General features: G+C 45.2%; 1 protein-coding gene across 10 annotated transcripts in view; it reads left to right on the top strand.

Moving 5' to 3' along the window:
- EPB41L4B (erythrocyte membrane protein band 4.1 like 4B) overlaps window positions 1–16,822 on the top strand; it is a 143,943-nt gene that overhangs the window by 45,238 nt on the left and 81,883 nt on the right. For all 10 annotated transcript variants that reach the window (XM_055427544.2, XM_055427547.2, XM_088838257.1 and 7 more), the window contains exons 3-9: window positions 5,921–5,963; window positions 6,799–6,877; window positions 8,754–8,798; window positions 10,615–10,667; window positions 14,852–14,972; window positions 16,253–16,340; window positions 16,498–16,586. In XM_055427544.2, the coding sequence (XP_055283519.2) occupies window positions 5,921–5,963; window positions 6,799–6,877; window positions 8,754–8,798; window positions 10,615–10,667; window positions 14,852–14,972; window positions 16,253–16,340; window positions 16,498–16,586 (518 nt within the window). The remainder of the gene's footprint in view (window positions 1–5,920; window positions 5,964–6,798; window positions 6,878–8,753; window positions 8,799–10,614; window positions 10,668–14,851; window positions 14,973–16,252; window positions 16,341–16,497; window positions 16,587–16,822) is intronic.

Here is a 16,822-nt window from a genome sequence, read left to right as displayed (position 1 = left end):
AGATATCAGCACTGCATGGGCAACAGTTGATCCAGGGAAGTCTCTGTGTTGTCGTGTAGTCACTAAGTCGTGTCCGACTCCTTGCAGCCCCGTGGACTGTAGTCCACCAAGCTCCTCTGTCTGTGGGATTTTCCAGGCAAGGATACTGGAATGGGTTGCCATTTCCTTCCCCAGGGGATCTTCCTGATCCAGGAGTCGAACCCGCGCCTCCTACAACTCCTGCATTGCGAGTGGGTTCTTCACCACTGAGCCACCTGGGAAGGGAAGGGAAGCGGTCTCTGCAGTTGAGCTAAACGAACCCCCAAGGAAGCCTGGAGTGGCCGTGTGCACAGCAGGTTGACAGGACTTCCTTCTCCCGTAGGCAGAAAAGGAGTGTCAGAGTGGGGTGTGTGTGGAGGCCTAGAGAATCATGCTGACACTTGCAGAGTTAGAATCCTGCCTCACTAGTGCCGTGATGCAGGGTACCCCTTGCCCTCGCCACAGCCGCCTTTCTCTACTCTGAGGCCCAAGAAGGCAATGGACATTACATAATATAATGCGTGTTTTTCCCAACACCACCAACACATGAATGCTTCAGATAGATAGTGTCAGGTATCCCACAGGTTAAGGACTAAGTCGTTCAAGACTCCCCACCTCCCTGCCACCCCTGACCCCCAAACACACACTTCAGATACTAATCCCAAGTCCAGGTTGTCACCTGTGTTTCTAACCTACTGGCTATAGGTGAGTAGGAGGTTCCCAGACCCCCTCCTTGGGTATGATCAATTTTGCCATAGCCAACGCAGAACTCAGAAGAGCATTTAACTTACTAGGTTACCAGTTTATCATAAAAGGATGTAGCGCAGGAATAGCCAGATGAAACAGATTCACAGAGCAAGGTATTGGGGGTGGGAAGGTATGGAGCGTCTGTGACCCTCTAAACACATCACTGTTCCCAAATCTCCGTATGTTCACCAACCCTGAAGACCTCTGAACCTTGTCTTTTTGAGTTTTTACGGAGGCTTCATCACACAGACACTATTGATTAAATCATCGCTCATTGGTAATTGATTCAACCTCCAGCCCCTCTCCGCTTCCTGGAGATTGGGGGATGGGACTGAAAGTTCCTGCTCTCCTGTGTTTGGTTCCCCTAGCAACCAGCCCCATCCCTAGGTGCTTTCCCAAAGAACCTCATTGACACAAACTCATGTGTCATTGAAAGGGGTTTGTTATGGATATTAAGACACTTTTATTGCTGTTACCACTTAGGAAATTACAAGGGTTTTAGGGGCTCTGTGCCAGAAACCGATGAAGACCAAATATACATTTCTTATTATGAATCACAATATCACACACAATAAGCTCCAAAAGTGTTCGTTCTCTTCTTTCTCTTTATATCTTTTAGATATGATTATCTCATATTCCTTCCAGCTCTAATTTAAATGCAAACTAGACCCTTTTTACGAGCCAAGAAAATCTAGAGGTACTAGAAAGTCAGTTATGAGTTCCATCACTCAAACGTGATGGCCCAGGGGGTGTTCCGGCAGAGTTTTTAGACCCTTGTCAAGCCCTGAGCCTCTCCTGTGATTCGAGCGCTGTGTGTAGGTTTTAGACAATTAAATTCTACAGCCATTCTCATGTATGTCATGATTCTAGAAGTGATGTACAGTCAGAACAGATGGGCTTTGCCAGATCATCTCACATCTCAATTTATGGAAAGGGTTTTGCCAGATGGACTTGGATGAGAAATTCAGATCAGAAACTACCTAATACCCACTAGAGTGTCTGAGTTAAATATCTTGCCCTTTGAACTCAGAAACGCACCTGTCTCTTTCCGGTGACTGGTTTACCCGTCTGATAAGAGGGCTGGAGCCATTTGTCTTGGTCCCTGCTGACAGGCAGCCAGGCTATATTTAGCCAGATGCAGGTGAATATCTGAGATAGGTCCTGCTGCTGCTAAATTGGGCTTCAAGCCAAGTACAGGATATGATTTGCTAAATGCCACACTGGGCCTGAGTACCCGGGGTCTTTAAGTCCCGGGGTGGTCTTGTGGGATTAAATACGAGCGATCAGGGTCTGGTCAGCCCCTGCAGCTAAGAAGGAAGTTGGGTCAGTTTGAACTGGTAGGACACAAGAGAGGTTTTATCATCTTGTTTTAGGATTGTGACTGGCTTTCTTATCGCCTCTGATGCAGATGAGCAAACCTGATCAGAACACCGCAGCATCAAGGAGCTTTTTAAATGGAGCTGTTTCTGATTTTTTTCCCAGCTTTGTGAGCCCTAGACCTCCATCCTGGTAGGTCCTGCTCGGGGCAAGGCTCCGTGGCTGGTGACTTGCTGGGAAGGATGGGGGCCAGTGCACGAGGATGAGGGGATTAGCAGTGTGGTCAGAGGGCAGGGCGTCTGCTGTCCAGGAGGAGCATCCAGCCATGGTCTGCCTGTCAGTTAACACCGGGCCGTAGCCATCTGGCTCGTAAACCCTGAAATTGCTGAAGGTTTTACAGACCTCAGACAGCAGTCTTCAGAAGGGGTCGTGGATGTTTCAGGATCCCCAGGGTCATTATTAGGACATATTCTTGGGTAGGAGAGGATGCAGGGAAACTTCAGCATTAAATATTTAATGAACACACTGGCAGCCTTTGGAAAACACTGATGATCTAGGATTCTGTATAATGATCTTGGGTGGAACCTGGGTATCTGTGACTGAAATGTGCAGCCAGGGTTGAAAACCACAGCTCAGGAAATGATACAGGCGGGGCCTGGATTAAGATTATAGAGTTTGACAGTAGAGGGAGAGGAACAGTTTGCTGAAATTTATTCTATTCCAAATATGATAAGGAGACTTGAGAACAAGGAAAGAAATGGGACAAGCTCCTTTAAGCTCTGAGCCTCCGGGGCTAATAAGATTAGAGGTTGCTTGTAGGGAGAACATTCCTTGCCTGGTATGGATAAATTCATTTGAAAGTGAGGCCTTTGCCTCACTGTCCTTTGACAGGTTTAGTCAAGCCATTAGCATGATACTTACCTTGGCAGGAAAGTAAATATGTTGATTTTTCAAGTCCTTGTGTGTCTTCTTCCCAGGGGCTAAGGGTCCAGGACTTCAGCTTGACTAAGGGGCAGCAATGGGACTTCACTCACATGAGACAAATTGATCATCAGAAACCACCCGATAGGCAAGTGGTAAATGAATAATAAAATTTGACAACCTGGCAGGCCCACCCCACCACACCCTCCGCTGTGAAAATAATATTCTCATTAAAAGGAAGAAACTACCCTGAAAAGTGAAAAAGAAACTAAGTAGACGTCATTCACAGTCCCACATTCAGAAATAACCTCTATAAATTCTTCTGGACATGTGTTGATAGGAAATAATAATTTTCTATAAAGGGATCCTACCTGCTTTTTTTTTCTTTTTTTTTTTCCATCTCACATTGTGCTATGGATCTCTTGCCACATCAATACATATAGACCTAAATCAGTTTTAAAGGCTGAATAGTATTTCACTGCATGGAGGAGTCATTTTTTAATCCGTCTTTGTTGATGGGCATTTAGGTCATTTCTCATTCAGAGCTATTAACAATGCGATGAAGCATCCTGTGTACAAGCCTTTGAGATAGGCATTCAGCTGTGGGGATCTGGGGCTTTTATCACTCGGTTGCCTCGCCCAGGAGCAGGAATGACAAAGCCCATGTCTCCCATTGCACTGCTCACAGCTTATTGTGTTATAATTCATCTCTTATTGGCTTTTGTGTTGCCTTATCCCTCTCCTCCCACAGAGTCTCGTAATGGGCTCTTTAGTGAGGGGCAGAGGACACTGTACTCACTTAGTCCCGCCCGTTTTCATTATTAGAATGTGCAGGGTTTAGATTGCTTCTGGGAGTATATTGACGGTCAGCAGAGTGACCTCTGATTCTGAACAGCTATTGAGAAACCCGCTCTGTGCTGTGTTGTTCCAACTGCTGTCCTAACAGCAGTGTGCCCCATGTGCAGAGTTTCCATAAAGGGAAGTCCCTTTTTGCCCCATTTAAAATAATTATGTTGAACATTTATTTATTTCTCAAGAATCTAATAAGGCCTGCTGGGTGGCCAGCTCTGTGTGTGGCACAGGAAACTCAGAGATGATTAAGCGCGTGCTCCTTGCCCTCCGAGGTGTATGTTCGCCTGGAGGGGCTCACAGTGTCATGTTCTTAAATGTTGTTTTTCATGGAAGTCAAGCTCCCAAGGCTCCTCAAGACTGTAGCGCCAACAAGTTGGATGTTACAGAGGAACTTTTATATGAGGGAAGTTGTTCTGTAATTTCCTCTGGTGGATAAGACTGAAGTGGTGTTTCTGGTGAAAGCTAGAGGAAGTTGAAACACCTTCATGGACCACAGCAGAATTATCTCAGGCAAATTCCTTCCTGTCTTTCCATTTTCAGTGTGGGTCATTTAAAGGGTTATGGATTTTGGTTGTTAATTTTAGAATTTAGGGGGACCGAGTCAAAAGACCCATGTATAAACAGAGACTTTTGGCAGCATGGCTTATGGTCATTACTAGATTTGTGGAGACTTAGTTCTATCGTGAGAAAACTCAGGAGGAAAAGGCTGATGATGGCTCCAGGGACTTGAAGGGACTTTACAGATCAATTAGGTAGAGGGTTTTAGGTTATTTTCAGCACCTCTTCGGAAAGCTAACTCTTCCCAGGAAAAATGAACTTGATGTGCATAAGCACAGATATTTTTCCTTTTTTTAACTGAAGTATAGTTGATTTATAATATTGTGTTAGTTTCATGTGTGTATGGCAAAGTGATTCAGTTACATATAAATTTTCAGCGGGTTATTTTCCATTATACGTTGTTATAAGATATTGAATATATTTCCCTGTGCGAAACAGTAAATCCTTGTTGCTTCTCTAGTTTATGTGTAGTAGTTTGTATCTGTAGTTTAACCCCAGACTCCTAATTTATCCATCTCCCTTTTCCCTTTTGGTAACCATAAGTTTTTTTTCCTTTTTTTGTGAGTCTGTTGCCATTTTTTTATATATAGATTCATTTGTTATTTTTTAGATGTCACATGTAACTGATAGCATATGATATTTGTCTTTTCTCTGACTTATTATGATCATCTCTAGGTCCACCCATGTTGCTGCAAATGGCAATATTTCATTCTTTTTTTATGACTGAGTAATAGTCTATTGTGTATATATATCACACCTTGTTAAACCAGTCATCTGTTGATGGGCACTTGAGTTGTCTGTGAACACTGGGGTGCATGTAACTTTTTGAATGTGTGTTTTTGGGTTTTTTGGATGTATATCCAGGAGTAGAATTGCTGGATGAAATGGTCGTTCTATTTTAGTTTTTGAAGAAACCTCCATACTGTTCTCCATAGTGGCTGCTCCAGTTTGCATTCCCAGCAACAGTGTAAGAGGGTTCCCTTTTCCCACATTCTCTCCACCACTTATTATTTGTAGACTTTTTGATGATGGCCATTCTGACCTGTGTGAGGTGATACCTCATTGTAGTTTTGATTAGCATTTCTCTAATAATTAATGATGTTGACATCTTTTCATGAAGCACAGATATTTTTATACTATACCAAGCAGGTTGCAGATAACCAGTTTAAGAGTTCATAATCTGGTCCAATCCCTGGTTTTGTGAGTCACAGTCGCTCAGTCGTGTCTGCCTCTTTGCAACCCCATAGACTATGTTGCCCATGGAATTCTCCAGGTCAGAATATTGGAGCGGGTAACCTTTCCCTTCTCCAGGGGATATTCCCAACCTAGGGATCGAACCCAGGTCTCCCCCATTGCAGGCGGATTCTCTACCAGCTAAGCCACAAGAGAGGCCCATCCCTGGTTTTAGTTACTAAGATTTATAGGGGAGGGTATCTCCAGGGGACTGTGAAATCTTATTGATGAAAATTTTCCTGAAAGAAAAACAATTTTTTTTTCTTTCTTTCAGCACTGGCTGGATCATTCCAAACCTATAAAAAAGCAGATGAAAAGTAAGTAAGCAGAATTCAGTCTACTACCTTACTACTTTTTCAGAGAGTGAACTCCTTTGCCAATGTTTTGAAGTATTACATTTTCATTAGAACTTGGGAGCATTTTCAAATGGATTCAGTTCTAAGGATGTTTTAATTTCCTAAGACTGGCTAAATGTTAAGAGTTTAAAATTTGAATGGGAGTTTTTAGTAGATGTTAAAAAACACACTATGCCCTCTTTTGAAATTAGACGCTTCCCCCAATGAGGACTGAAAAATAGGATGTTCAGAAACATGACTTTATACCTGTGACATTCATTTTCTCGTGGGTTTTGAAGTAAATTCAGAGAATGGGAGAGCTGGCGGGATCTTTGACAATCTGGTCCTGCTCTCTGATTTTATGTTGTGGTAACCACATTTCTTCAATGTGGTTTATGTATGAGTAATTTTTTAAAAATTTAATACTTTAAAAGTATTTTTACTGTAGTTATTTTTAGATTACAGAACACTTGGCTGTTTATGTGTCACATTCCTATAGCCCACTTAGTATTTTGTTAAAAGTTAGTATCACTGGGGTATCTTGGCAGTCAGGGGTAAAAGTAAAATGTTAGCTCTCAGAAAGTCATCTAGATGAGTAGGATTTTCTTCCAGAATGAGATTACTAACTACACTGTTTTTGTCAACACCAAAGTCCATTTTAGTTTTCCAAGCTGGGATTGCTTTGTATGTTCTATTGTTATTTTCCAGTGGTGTGGTGGATATGTTAATAGATTTAACGTGTTTTTCCTTTTGTCCATTCTGTGATCTTCAAAACTTGGGGAAAAACATCTTCAACCTTCCATCTCCAAATGCTTAGTTGGACCTGCTTATGCTTTGCACTTTCGAGTTAAATACTATTCTTCAGAACCGAACAACCTTCGTGAAGAGTTTACAAGGTAGGACAAGATGCGAAGCAAGGTCCTTCCACTCACTCAGACCCCGTAGCGCTTGCCTTTGTTATAATCAGCAGGTCTTCTAGACTGTGGGCTTGCCACCTCTTCCATCTGCTGTCTTTCTGTTCTGAGCAAAAGTTATGAACACTTTGCCTGTGCTTATCTCTGTATTCTGTTGAAAACTTTGCCTGATTGAACCTTTTCTTAGTAAGTCAGAATTTAAAAGTGTATCTTCTCGTCTCATTTCTGTCTTGATGGACCTCGGGTAAATTGGCTAGTTGGTCTCTGGTACTTTATTTTGTGTGCAGGTGTTAGAAGAGCATTTCATCATCCAAAACTGCCATTTTATTTCTTTAAGGAGCACTGCAAAATATTCCCTTGATTATTGTAGTATCAGATTTGTTGGCACTCCTTCATGGTGTTTTTCCACCCCATCGAGTTTCTTCCTTGGTATACCTGCCTATGTCTGCCTCTGAGACTTGAGAGATAGTGTTGAAGCAAAAGAGACTTAAAAAACATTTTGTGTGGACTTTCCCTCTAGCCACCTTGCTGTCAGTGAGATTCTCAACTCAGTCTCCTGCTGCCTTTGATTCCCCAGACTGCCCTTGTCATTGTCTGTGATGGACAGCAGTAGTGACGGGTGGTCCATGGCTGTGGCCCCTGGCTTTTGGTGACCACCTAAATAGCACTTTAATGACTGACTTTATCACCATGCCCCGCCACAGGAGGGGCCTGTGGGCTTCTGTATTTAAGATTTCCTATAGGAATTGGAAGTTCTGGCCACATCAGCACTGTTTCCTCCTTAATATGGGTTCTCAGTTTAATGGTAGTTGAGTGCCTGTCAGAAGTAGTAACATTTTGGAACGTACTAGAACCTTCACCATCACCCACATGTCTGGATCACCCACATTATCCTATATCCATTCCACAGAGAGTGACTGTGTGCATTGTGTTCAAAGTTCAAACAAATTACATTATCCTAGGGCTCCTCTTCAGAGTCCTTTATGAAGTGTGCTGCTTCTAGCTGTCATCAAAGCCAGTGATTCTTAACCAGGGGTTGTGAATCAGAAACACCCAAGAAGCTTTTGAACAAATCACATTCCTGGGGACCACTCTTGCGTGTAAGATTCTCATTCTGTAGGTGTGGAGCGGAGCGTGGGCAGCTTTGGTTTTTACAAAGCACTCTACGTGGTTCTGATGCCCACATCCTCGTGGTAAAAAAGGACACTTACTTAATCCCTTCAGTAAACTCCTCTGGTGTTATTTGCTGCCTTCCTCCCTATTTTCCGTGACCAGTTCCAGGATTTCTGTTTCCTGTGTGTGTGTGTGTGTGTGTGTGTGTCTGTGTCTGTGTCTGTGTCTGTGTGTGCACACATGTGTTTTTTGAAGCAGAGTCTGCGGTTAAGCTCAGCAGAAAAAAAAGCCTCCAGCAGTCGCTCACTGCAGTCAGCTGCAAATTCTTTGATACAATCAGCTGCATCCTTCCTGAAATCTGCTGGCAGGGTTAGTTGAGGGTCAGATGCAGTGATTCCACCCTACCTGTTGGATCGTGTGAGCTCTGCATGTGTGTGTGTATGGCTGTCTGTCTCCTGGAGGCCCACGGGCATTGAGGAGGCGTCATTGGACCATGAAGCTTTCCATGTTCCATCCTCTGAGTATCTTGCAAATTTCCTACATGCATTCACCTTCTAGATAGGTTCTGGAATGCCTTCCTGGGACAGGAGGAGATGCTTCCACCCAGGTTCTCGTCTGACCTGGACTCGCTTGTTACAATGCAGACGTCAGGACTGCGTGGGGGTGGGAGCAGTGATGGGAAGCTGGGGATTGGAAATGGCTGGGGAACAGTGACCCTCTGATGACTTTTGTATATGTTTGTCAGGTACCTGTTTGTTTTACAACTCAGGCATGACATTCTTTCAGGAAAGTAAGTACATTTTTTTTCTAACCAAGATCATAGTGTATTTTCTAAATAATTCACTGTGTGTGTGTGTTTTTTATAACTCTTTACCCTTGTTCCCTTTTCAAAATTCAAAAAAAGTACACCAGGCATTGTAAAGTGAGTCTAATACTTGTATCATTGTCATCAACATCTTATGTTAAATAACTCCTATATGGCTTGAAGCATTTCCAAGAGCATTTGATGTCTTCAGTGATGTGTATTTGGGAGTCATTTTCTCCCCGGTCACATCATTGCTCCATTCATAGCGGCTTTTGTTGTATTTGCAAGCAAGATACTTTATTAGTATGTATGCACTTACAAGTGTTTGGATCATTGGAAAGTCTCGCTCATCACCATCTGCATTTATGTTAAGAGGTTACGTTCTGATTCTACTAGGAAGAGGTTTAGATGTCTCATCTCATTTCCTTTTCCTCTCTTAAAAATGGTTTTTAAGTCCTAGGCCTCTGGCTATACAGTGTTGAGCACGACAAGCATTGGCACTGAAGTGACTGATTTTACAGGCAGTGTATGTATTTTAAGGATATGCGATTTCAGCAGTCATAACTTTTACAGCTGTGTCATTTTTCACCAGACATATTGACTGTTTTCTGCTACATGAAAAACTAAGACCCACTGAATCTAAAAAGCAATACCTGCTCTTGGCAAGAATACATTTTGATTTTGAATATCACCTGAAGGAGATTTAAAATGTCATTTCTGAATCTGCAAATTCTCTGTAGACTATGCGCTATAATAATCCTAGTGGAATGTACACTCTAGAGCAAGCAGATTGTACAGTGTATACGTATGCCTTAGCCGTGCAGTACAGATCTTTGATTGTCTGTATCAACGTGTGTGTGTGTGTTTCTCTATCACCATACTGTGCGCCCATACTTAAAGCCTCTTACCTAGTGATTGTCTTCGGCCTGGAAAAATATTAATGGCAACATCCTGGATTTGTACAGCACTTTGCAGTTGACATGCACCTCAGCCTACACTACTATATTCACAGTAGACTGGTGTTCTGGCCCCAGCATTGAATTTACCAGCTGGCCGGTGGTGGGCAGGACACTTGAACATTCAGTTCCTCATCTCTGAGGTGAAGGGTGGGGAGCACTGGCCACACCCATAGTAGGGGTTGACACACCTGATGCATTGACCAAGCTGGATAATACACATATGTGAGAAGGCTTTGAAAACTATGACGTGCTATACCAATGTATGTCGTTATTATTTTTCTAACAAAATTTGTGTATTAAATATGAATGGGGTCACTGGACTTGTAGTAATATAGCTCTGTGGCAGTGTCTCAGTTATTTGATTGCTTGTGTGTATCTGGCTGTCCTGGCCATCTTAGATATAGTGTCTGTCTGTTTATTTATAACACTGGGACCTTGTTTCAAGAAAGACTTAAGGCAACTTGAAAAGATGCATGTGTCAAATCAAGATAAAATAAGTTTAAAACTAGTAAAGCAAAGGGAAGGGCTTTTCATTCTCTTTTCCAAACTTCCCCATTCTTGCCAGATTCAGGAAAATTGCCCATTATACTTAGAGTTGAAACTATACCTCGATATAATGGGTTAATTTAACGTATGAGGAGAACTGACTTTGGGAAACAGGGACAGTAAGTCAGGTTGTTTGCCTATTTTAATGTAGACAGCAAAAATAGAAACCACCGAGAATAAAAATCATTATCTAAATATCACTACCTTCTGAAAAATGGTTTTAGTGACATTTTGTATAGTTATGAATATTAAAGTTCATATTTAGAATTAATTTTTTTCTTTTTCTTTTTTTCAAGATTGAAATGCCCATATGAAACAGCTGTGGAATTAGCTGCTCTCTGCCTACAAGGTACATTACTCCTTAGTGGTAATTAGTATTTTAAAGTTATTGCTTTTCCCTTCAACAGATGAGTGTCTACTATGTAGCAGGCACAGGGCTCTGCTTTGGGGGTATAAATGAACATGATACAGTCTCCATCCCCAAGTCGCTTGCAGTCCCCTGAGGACCACACGGCACAGACTCCGTGTGTACATACACAGCAGAGTGTGGTTCCTTTGGCGAGAGAGACCTGCAGGAGGCCCGGAAGTGGTGGGCCCGTGGGAGGAAGGGCAGATGGAGATGCGCAGAGGAACCTAGGCACAGAGGAGAAAAGCACACAGAGGCGCCAGCAATTGAGCAACGTCAGAGGGCCAAGTCCAGAAATCGGGAGAAGTGGATGACCGTGACCCCAGTTAAAGCACATGAACTTCATGCTGTCAGCAGTGGTGCCTTTGAAGAAGGAGGCAGGCCCCATCAGATGTGCATTTTAGAAAGGCCACAGTGGTTATGATGGGGAGAAGGGACAGGAACAAGTCCAAGACTGGGGCTGGGGGTGCAGTGAGATGTAGCTGTAACAAAACCACACTGACCAAGGCTGGGGGTTAAACACACCCCCCCCAAACCACATCAGTAACACAAGGAGAAGGACCCAGTCATTAGGCCTCAGTGTTGAAAGGAGTCAGAAATGACTGCTGGGCTTTTGCTAAGAATGGGTGATGGTAACAGCGAATGGCTAGACTAAGAGTTGGGCTCCGTGGCGGGACACCTATGCAGTCTCTTGGCTCAGAGGTGCCAGTGCGGCCTCTGGGAGCTTCTTGAGTCAGTGCAGATCAGGCTCCACGAGAGAGGTCAGGCTGAAAGCGCTGACAGGGGAGCCATCAGCATGTGGGTGGGAATTGGTGGGTAAGAGGGCTTGCCTGCCTGACTTTCAGTGTTGACCAGTCCATCCATATGAAGACTTGGTGGAGTTTAGTTTAAGATGCACAAGAAACACTCACTAAAGTCTCCAGCACTAATTAAGAGGATACTAATGTGTAGCTGCACATAAGGAATTTCGTTAGCACATCAGATAGACATGTGTTGTGGACTCCACCAGTGTGCTCTTTGGCTTCTATGGAATAATGAATTATGATGTATTCATTCATAATTACTAGTTCTTTTTGAACACCATAATAAGAATTGGCTTCCGACTTTTGTATTTACCAAGTTTTAAGACTTGATCTAAGTCTTTTCAAATTATAAAATCAGTACAGGCTTATTATAGAATATCAGGACGACAGACAAGTAGAAGGAAGGAAGGAACCCACCATCCTACTCACAGACAAGCAGAGTTTCTATGTGTTTTGAGTTTTGAAAATGTAGTTCTGGTCAGAGTCGTATACAAATTTTTTTGTATGGTTTTCTACTTGGTAATTTTAGTACATATTTTTCATCATGTTTATACTCATAAAGATGGTTTTTAATGACCAGATTACTCCCATTCCCTGATATGTCAGTTATTTAGTCCCCTTTAGTGCTTATTCTTGAATGGGGACTTGGCTTATTGTAGGTGATCAGTAAGTGCAGAATGAACTTGAAGAGCTCCCCAAGGACTGTGAAATTTCTCGAGAGCCTCTGTGCGTTTGAAAACCGAAAGGAAAGGTGTTTCCTCTCATGCTGGAGCCACGAACACGTGTCTTGCCGCAGTTGTTCTTGAATTAGTGCCTCCATTGTTGTGATGCAGTGGCCCTGCTTGGAGGCTCTGCTCTTCTGAGAACGAATTTTATGGTTGATTTGAAAATTAATTCAGGTACAAAGAAAAGGGAGGAGGGAAAACGTAGTCATTTGTGGTGTGTCCCTGCTTTGTAAGGTTCAGGTTTGTGGATAAGGCATTAGAGACCCAGGCAGTTAAGGGACTTTACCCAGGTCACACAGGTCAAGTGGGAGTTGAGCCCTCCTGCCTCTGAGCTGTTTCCCCCAGCCCCCACCATGGCCAAGTGAAGTGTGCTCTTGCTGGCAGGTTCTTGGAAGGCAGGCAGCATGCTTCCTCAGGATGGGTGTCCCTCAGGCCTGTTTTAGTCCCCCTAATGATAAGAGGGGACACTAGCCCCCTTGCCTGGTCTCGTGGGAACCTTGTCATTGGCATCTCCCTCCTGTGCTTGATGATGTCAGAGGCACAGTTGATCAAGTCTGGTGCAGACACACCAGTAGATGCATGGCTCACTTTGGCCCATGCTGCAGGGAGGCTCATATCAAGGAGACCTCTTTCCAGACTGCCCTTCTGACCTTGCTGGGTCCATAGCTTCAGGGTAACATCTAGGTCAGAGGTCAGTTGTAGCCCCCAGCCTTGGAAGCCCAGCCCTCCCCTTTTCTGGGCAAATGTGTCCAGAGCAGAACCCTCACTTGTGGCTATGCCCAGAGTCCCCAGCAGCTGCATACCCTGATCCAGACCCCTGGTGGTCTTAGGGGTGCCGTCCAGCTGAGCGCTGCCTGTTTGAGGGGCTGTGGTCAGGTAAGGAGATGGCCCTGAGTCCCCGCCCAGGGTCAGAGGCCGTCTCAGTCCTCACACCAGCCCTCCCAGTGTGGTATCACTGGTTCCTCTGGGTGCTGCTGCTGCTGCTGCTAAGTCGCTTCAGTCGTGTCCGACTCTGTGCGACCCCACAGACGGCAGCCCACCAGGCTTCCCCGTCCCTGGGATTCTCCAGGCAAGAGTACTGGAGTGGGGTGCCACTGCCTTCTCCGGGTGGACAGGGACATTTCATCATCTTCTGCAAGCCCACAGGAGTCCCTCTCCTGAAAGGTGGGCACTGGGATTGGGGCTCAGAAGCCAGTGGAAAGGGCTGCTAGGTACATTAAGGGTTGCTGTCAATTTGGGGTGTTTGGTCATGTGCTGGCTTGTTGGTGGGATTCTGTGTTAAGCAGTGGTTCTCAAAGTATGTTCCCCGGGAACATACTGCATCAGCTCCATCAGTATCATCTGGGAGCTTGTTAGAAATGCAGGTTTTCGGGGTGGGAGGTGGGAGGGAGGTTCAAGGAGGGGACATATGTATACCTATGGTTGATTCATGTTGTTGTATGGCAGAAACAACACAACATTGTAAAGCAATTATCCTCCAGTTAAAAATAAATTTAAAAAGAGAAATGCAAGTTTTCAGGCCCTATTCCAGACCTATGGATTCAGAACCTCTAGGCATGGGGGCCAGCCATGTGTGTTTTAACAAGTCCTCCAGGCAATTCTGATGCATATTTGTTAGAAAACCCCTGTTGTAGATCCATGTTTTTCCAAGTAACGTGTGTCCCACCCTCCTGGGCATCTGGTGGAAGGCGGGTTTGCTCCCGCAGGTCCCGGGGGGGCACCTGAGATTCTGCATGGCGAGCAAGCTCCCAGGAGACGCCCACACCGCTGGTCTGCGGACCACACTTTGTATTAGCCAGGTACTAGAGGTAATCGCAGAAAAGGAGGGGCCTCTGAGGGATTCCTTTTCCTTCTGGGCTCTGCCTCCTGTCCTGCAAGGGTTGAGGGAGTGGAGAGAGATTTTCTCATTCAGCTCGAGGAGGAATGGGCCTCCTGTGTCCTCTGGCCCTGCATTCTGTGGGGGCGGCTTTGGGCTTTTTGCTTGGGATCGCCCACATGGCTGTTGCTCCTTTCTGCACAGCCGCCTCCCTCCCAGGTTCTGCCTGAGTTGCCGCAGTGGCTCCCGCAGCCCTCTCACCCTCTCTTTCCTCTCTCCTTACGCCTTCCCTCTCCCTCCTGACATTCCCTCACCCCAACACCCGATTCTGCCTGTACTGAATTCTTGATTGGTCCTCTCCAGCACTGCAGACTCTGGTGTGCTGCTCAGACCCACCCTTAACGAGAGCCTTGTTACCTGGATGTTTCTGGGCAGGTCCCCATTCCCTGCAGTTGCCTTTTATTGCACATTTAGGCACCACACTTTGGTGGGGGTAATGTAATCAGGGCCTCCCTGGGCAGGAGAAGTAGTCGGGAGAGAGACAGTCATAACCGAGATGATGGCGTATGGCCCAGTGGGGAGTGCATTGGAGTGATTGGAGGGGATTCTAAATGTACCTGTGGGGACCGAGTGGGAGTTAAGTCCTCCTGAAAGGAGGGCCTTAGTTATACCTGAGGGGGTACCTGTGCTGTTTACTGTCGGGCAAAGCGCCTTTGGACTTGCTGCTGCAATAACCAGAAGCATTCACTGTCTCGTGTTTTCTCCCTTTTATGAAACCTGCAGCCGAGCTTGGGGAGTGCGAGCTTCCAGAACACACACCAGAGCTTGTGTCTGAGTTTCGGTTCATTCCAAATCAGACAGAAGCGATGGAATTTGATATCTTCCAGAGATGGAAAGAATGCAGGTACCTTGATGCTACCATCTAGCATTCCAGTGTATGCATTTGGTCACGTATACGCATTGGTCAGAGGGCTTCCCTGATAGCTCAGACAGTAAAGAATCTGCCTGTAATTTGGACATCCAGGTTCAATCCCTGGTTCGGGAAGTTCCCCTGGAGCAGGGAATGGCAACCCACTCCAGTATTCTTGCCTGAAGAATCCCATTGGACAGAGGACCCTGAACCTGCTGGGGTACAGTCCATGGGGTCACAAAGAGTCAGACGTGACTGAGTGACTAACAAACGTTGGTCAGACTCTTCATCTGCTGGTGGAACGGCTCTGCTGATGACTGAAATTACAGCTCCAGCTCTTCACTGGCTTCAGCTCTGCTTTCCCAAAGGCCCACAGGACGTCTCTCTTTCCAGAGCTGTACAGTAAAAACCAAACCACATTCCAGGTCCTCTTAGAAATGCAGGGCCTGGTCCTGATTTGCTCATCGAATAACCAGGGCCGCTGTCCCAGCCTCCTGAACAAGCCAGGGGGTGCCGCCTGGATCCAGCCAGTCTGCATACCAGGGGCTGTGTGCGTGGCCTGAACTTCAAGGCCAAATCCTATAGAAATGTGTCCTGTGGTCCCTTACAGGGACACTCCTATCTGAGACCGTGTGTTGTACAGTTACATTTCAGGACACGTGGTCACCACAGCTAAATCCAGCCCTGTCACTTATCCTTTGCTTTGTCCCCTTTTCCCCCTCAGTCACCCTAGCCTGGCACTTTTATGCCTGGAGAACAAGCCCACTGCCTCTCCTACTGCCCGCCCATCTTCCCCAAACACTGACCGTGCCGAGTCACTCCTGGACTCAGAAACTCAGCAAGGTCTCACGGTGTCCCGCAGCCATTTTGACTCTTAAAAATGGCATGTGACATCAGCACATTCTTGTATCCCACTGAAACAACGTAGAAAAATGTGGATGTAGAATCTTGCTGTGACCCACTCCCCATATGCCCCACCCCACTCTCTGCCTGGAGGATGCTCTGAGCAGTCAGCTATGTATACTCAGCCTTTCTGCTTTGCACACATGTGCACGCATCTGCACAGGCAAAAGTGCTTCCTCAAGCATTCATATTGTAAGCCCTGCTCTGTCCTCTTTCTGTTAGCAGTCTGTCCTTGGAGGTTGTGTCATGTTAATGTAGATGGTATCTCTCATCCCTTTAATTGCCCCAAGCACCCTTAGAGTGGCCATGCCCTGCAGACTCCTGTGGGTGTCCACTTGGCCGTTCACACGTGTCTTGTTGGTTTTTCTAAGGGGAAAGAGCCCTGCCCAGGCGGAACTCTCCTATCTGAATAAAGCGAAGTGGCTGGAAATGTATGGGGTAGACATGCACGTTGTCAGGGTAAGAACTGTGCCATTTAAGTAACTGGGGTTCCCCGTGATGGGAAAAATGTATAAACAATGTGCAAACAAAGTAACGCGGTGAAGAACTGTTTTGCATTCTGCTCTGTGACCCCCTGTTAGAACCTTCTACCGACTGTGCCTTCGTTTGTTTGTAGGGAAGAGATGGCTGTGAATATTCTCTTGGACTGACCCCGACAGGCATATTAATCTTTGAAGGAGCTAACAAAATAGGCTTATTCTTTTGGTAATTTAGTTTTGTCCTATATTAAAAATGTGTTTTTCCTCTTTTGTGGTGGAATTCTATGTGAGGGATGATGATCGAGGGATACTGGCAACACCCAGATTCGTTTTAAAAACACACAGACTCTTGCGTGTGTGGGTGTCTGACAATGGAAGTGGCGCTTCTAAATAATCACACTTACCTGAATGAATGATTTCTTAAGCAAATCGAAGCGTAACCGGTAGAAAGGAAAGGGCTGT

The sequence above is a fragment of the Moschus berezovskii genome, chromosome 7 (assembly GCF_049115385.1).
Source record: "Moschus berezovskii isolate FMDL1 chromosome 7, NW_MosBer_1.0, whole genome shotgun sequence".
NCBI classification, from domain to species: domain Eukaryota; kingdom Metazoa; phylum Chordata; class Mammalia; order Artiodactyla; family Moschidae; genus Moschus; species Moschus berezovskii.
Note: the sequence above shows the minus strand (reverse complement) of the source record. Positions and strands in the feature narration are given on the sequence as shown.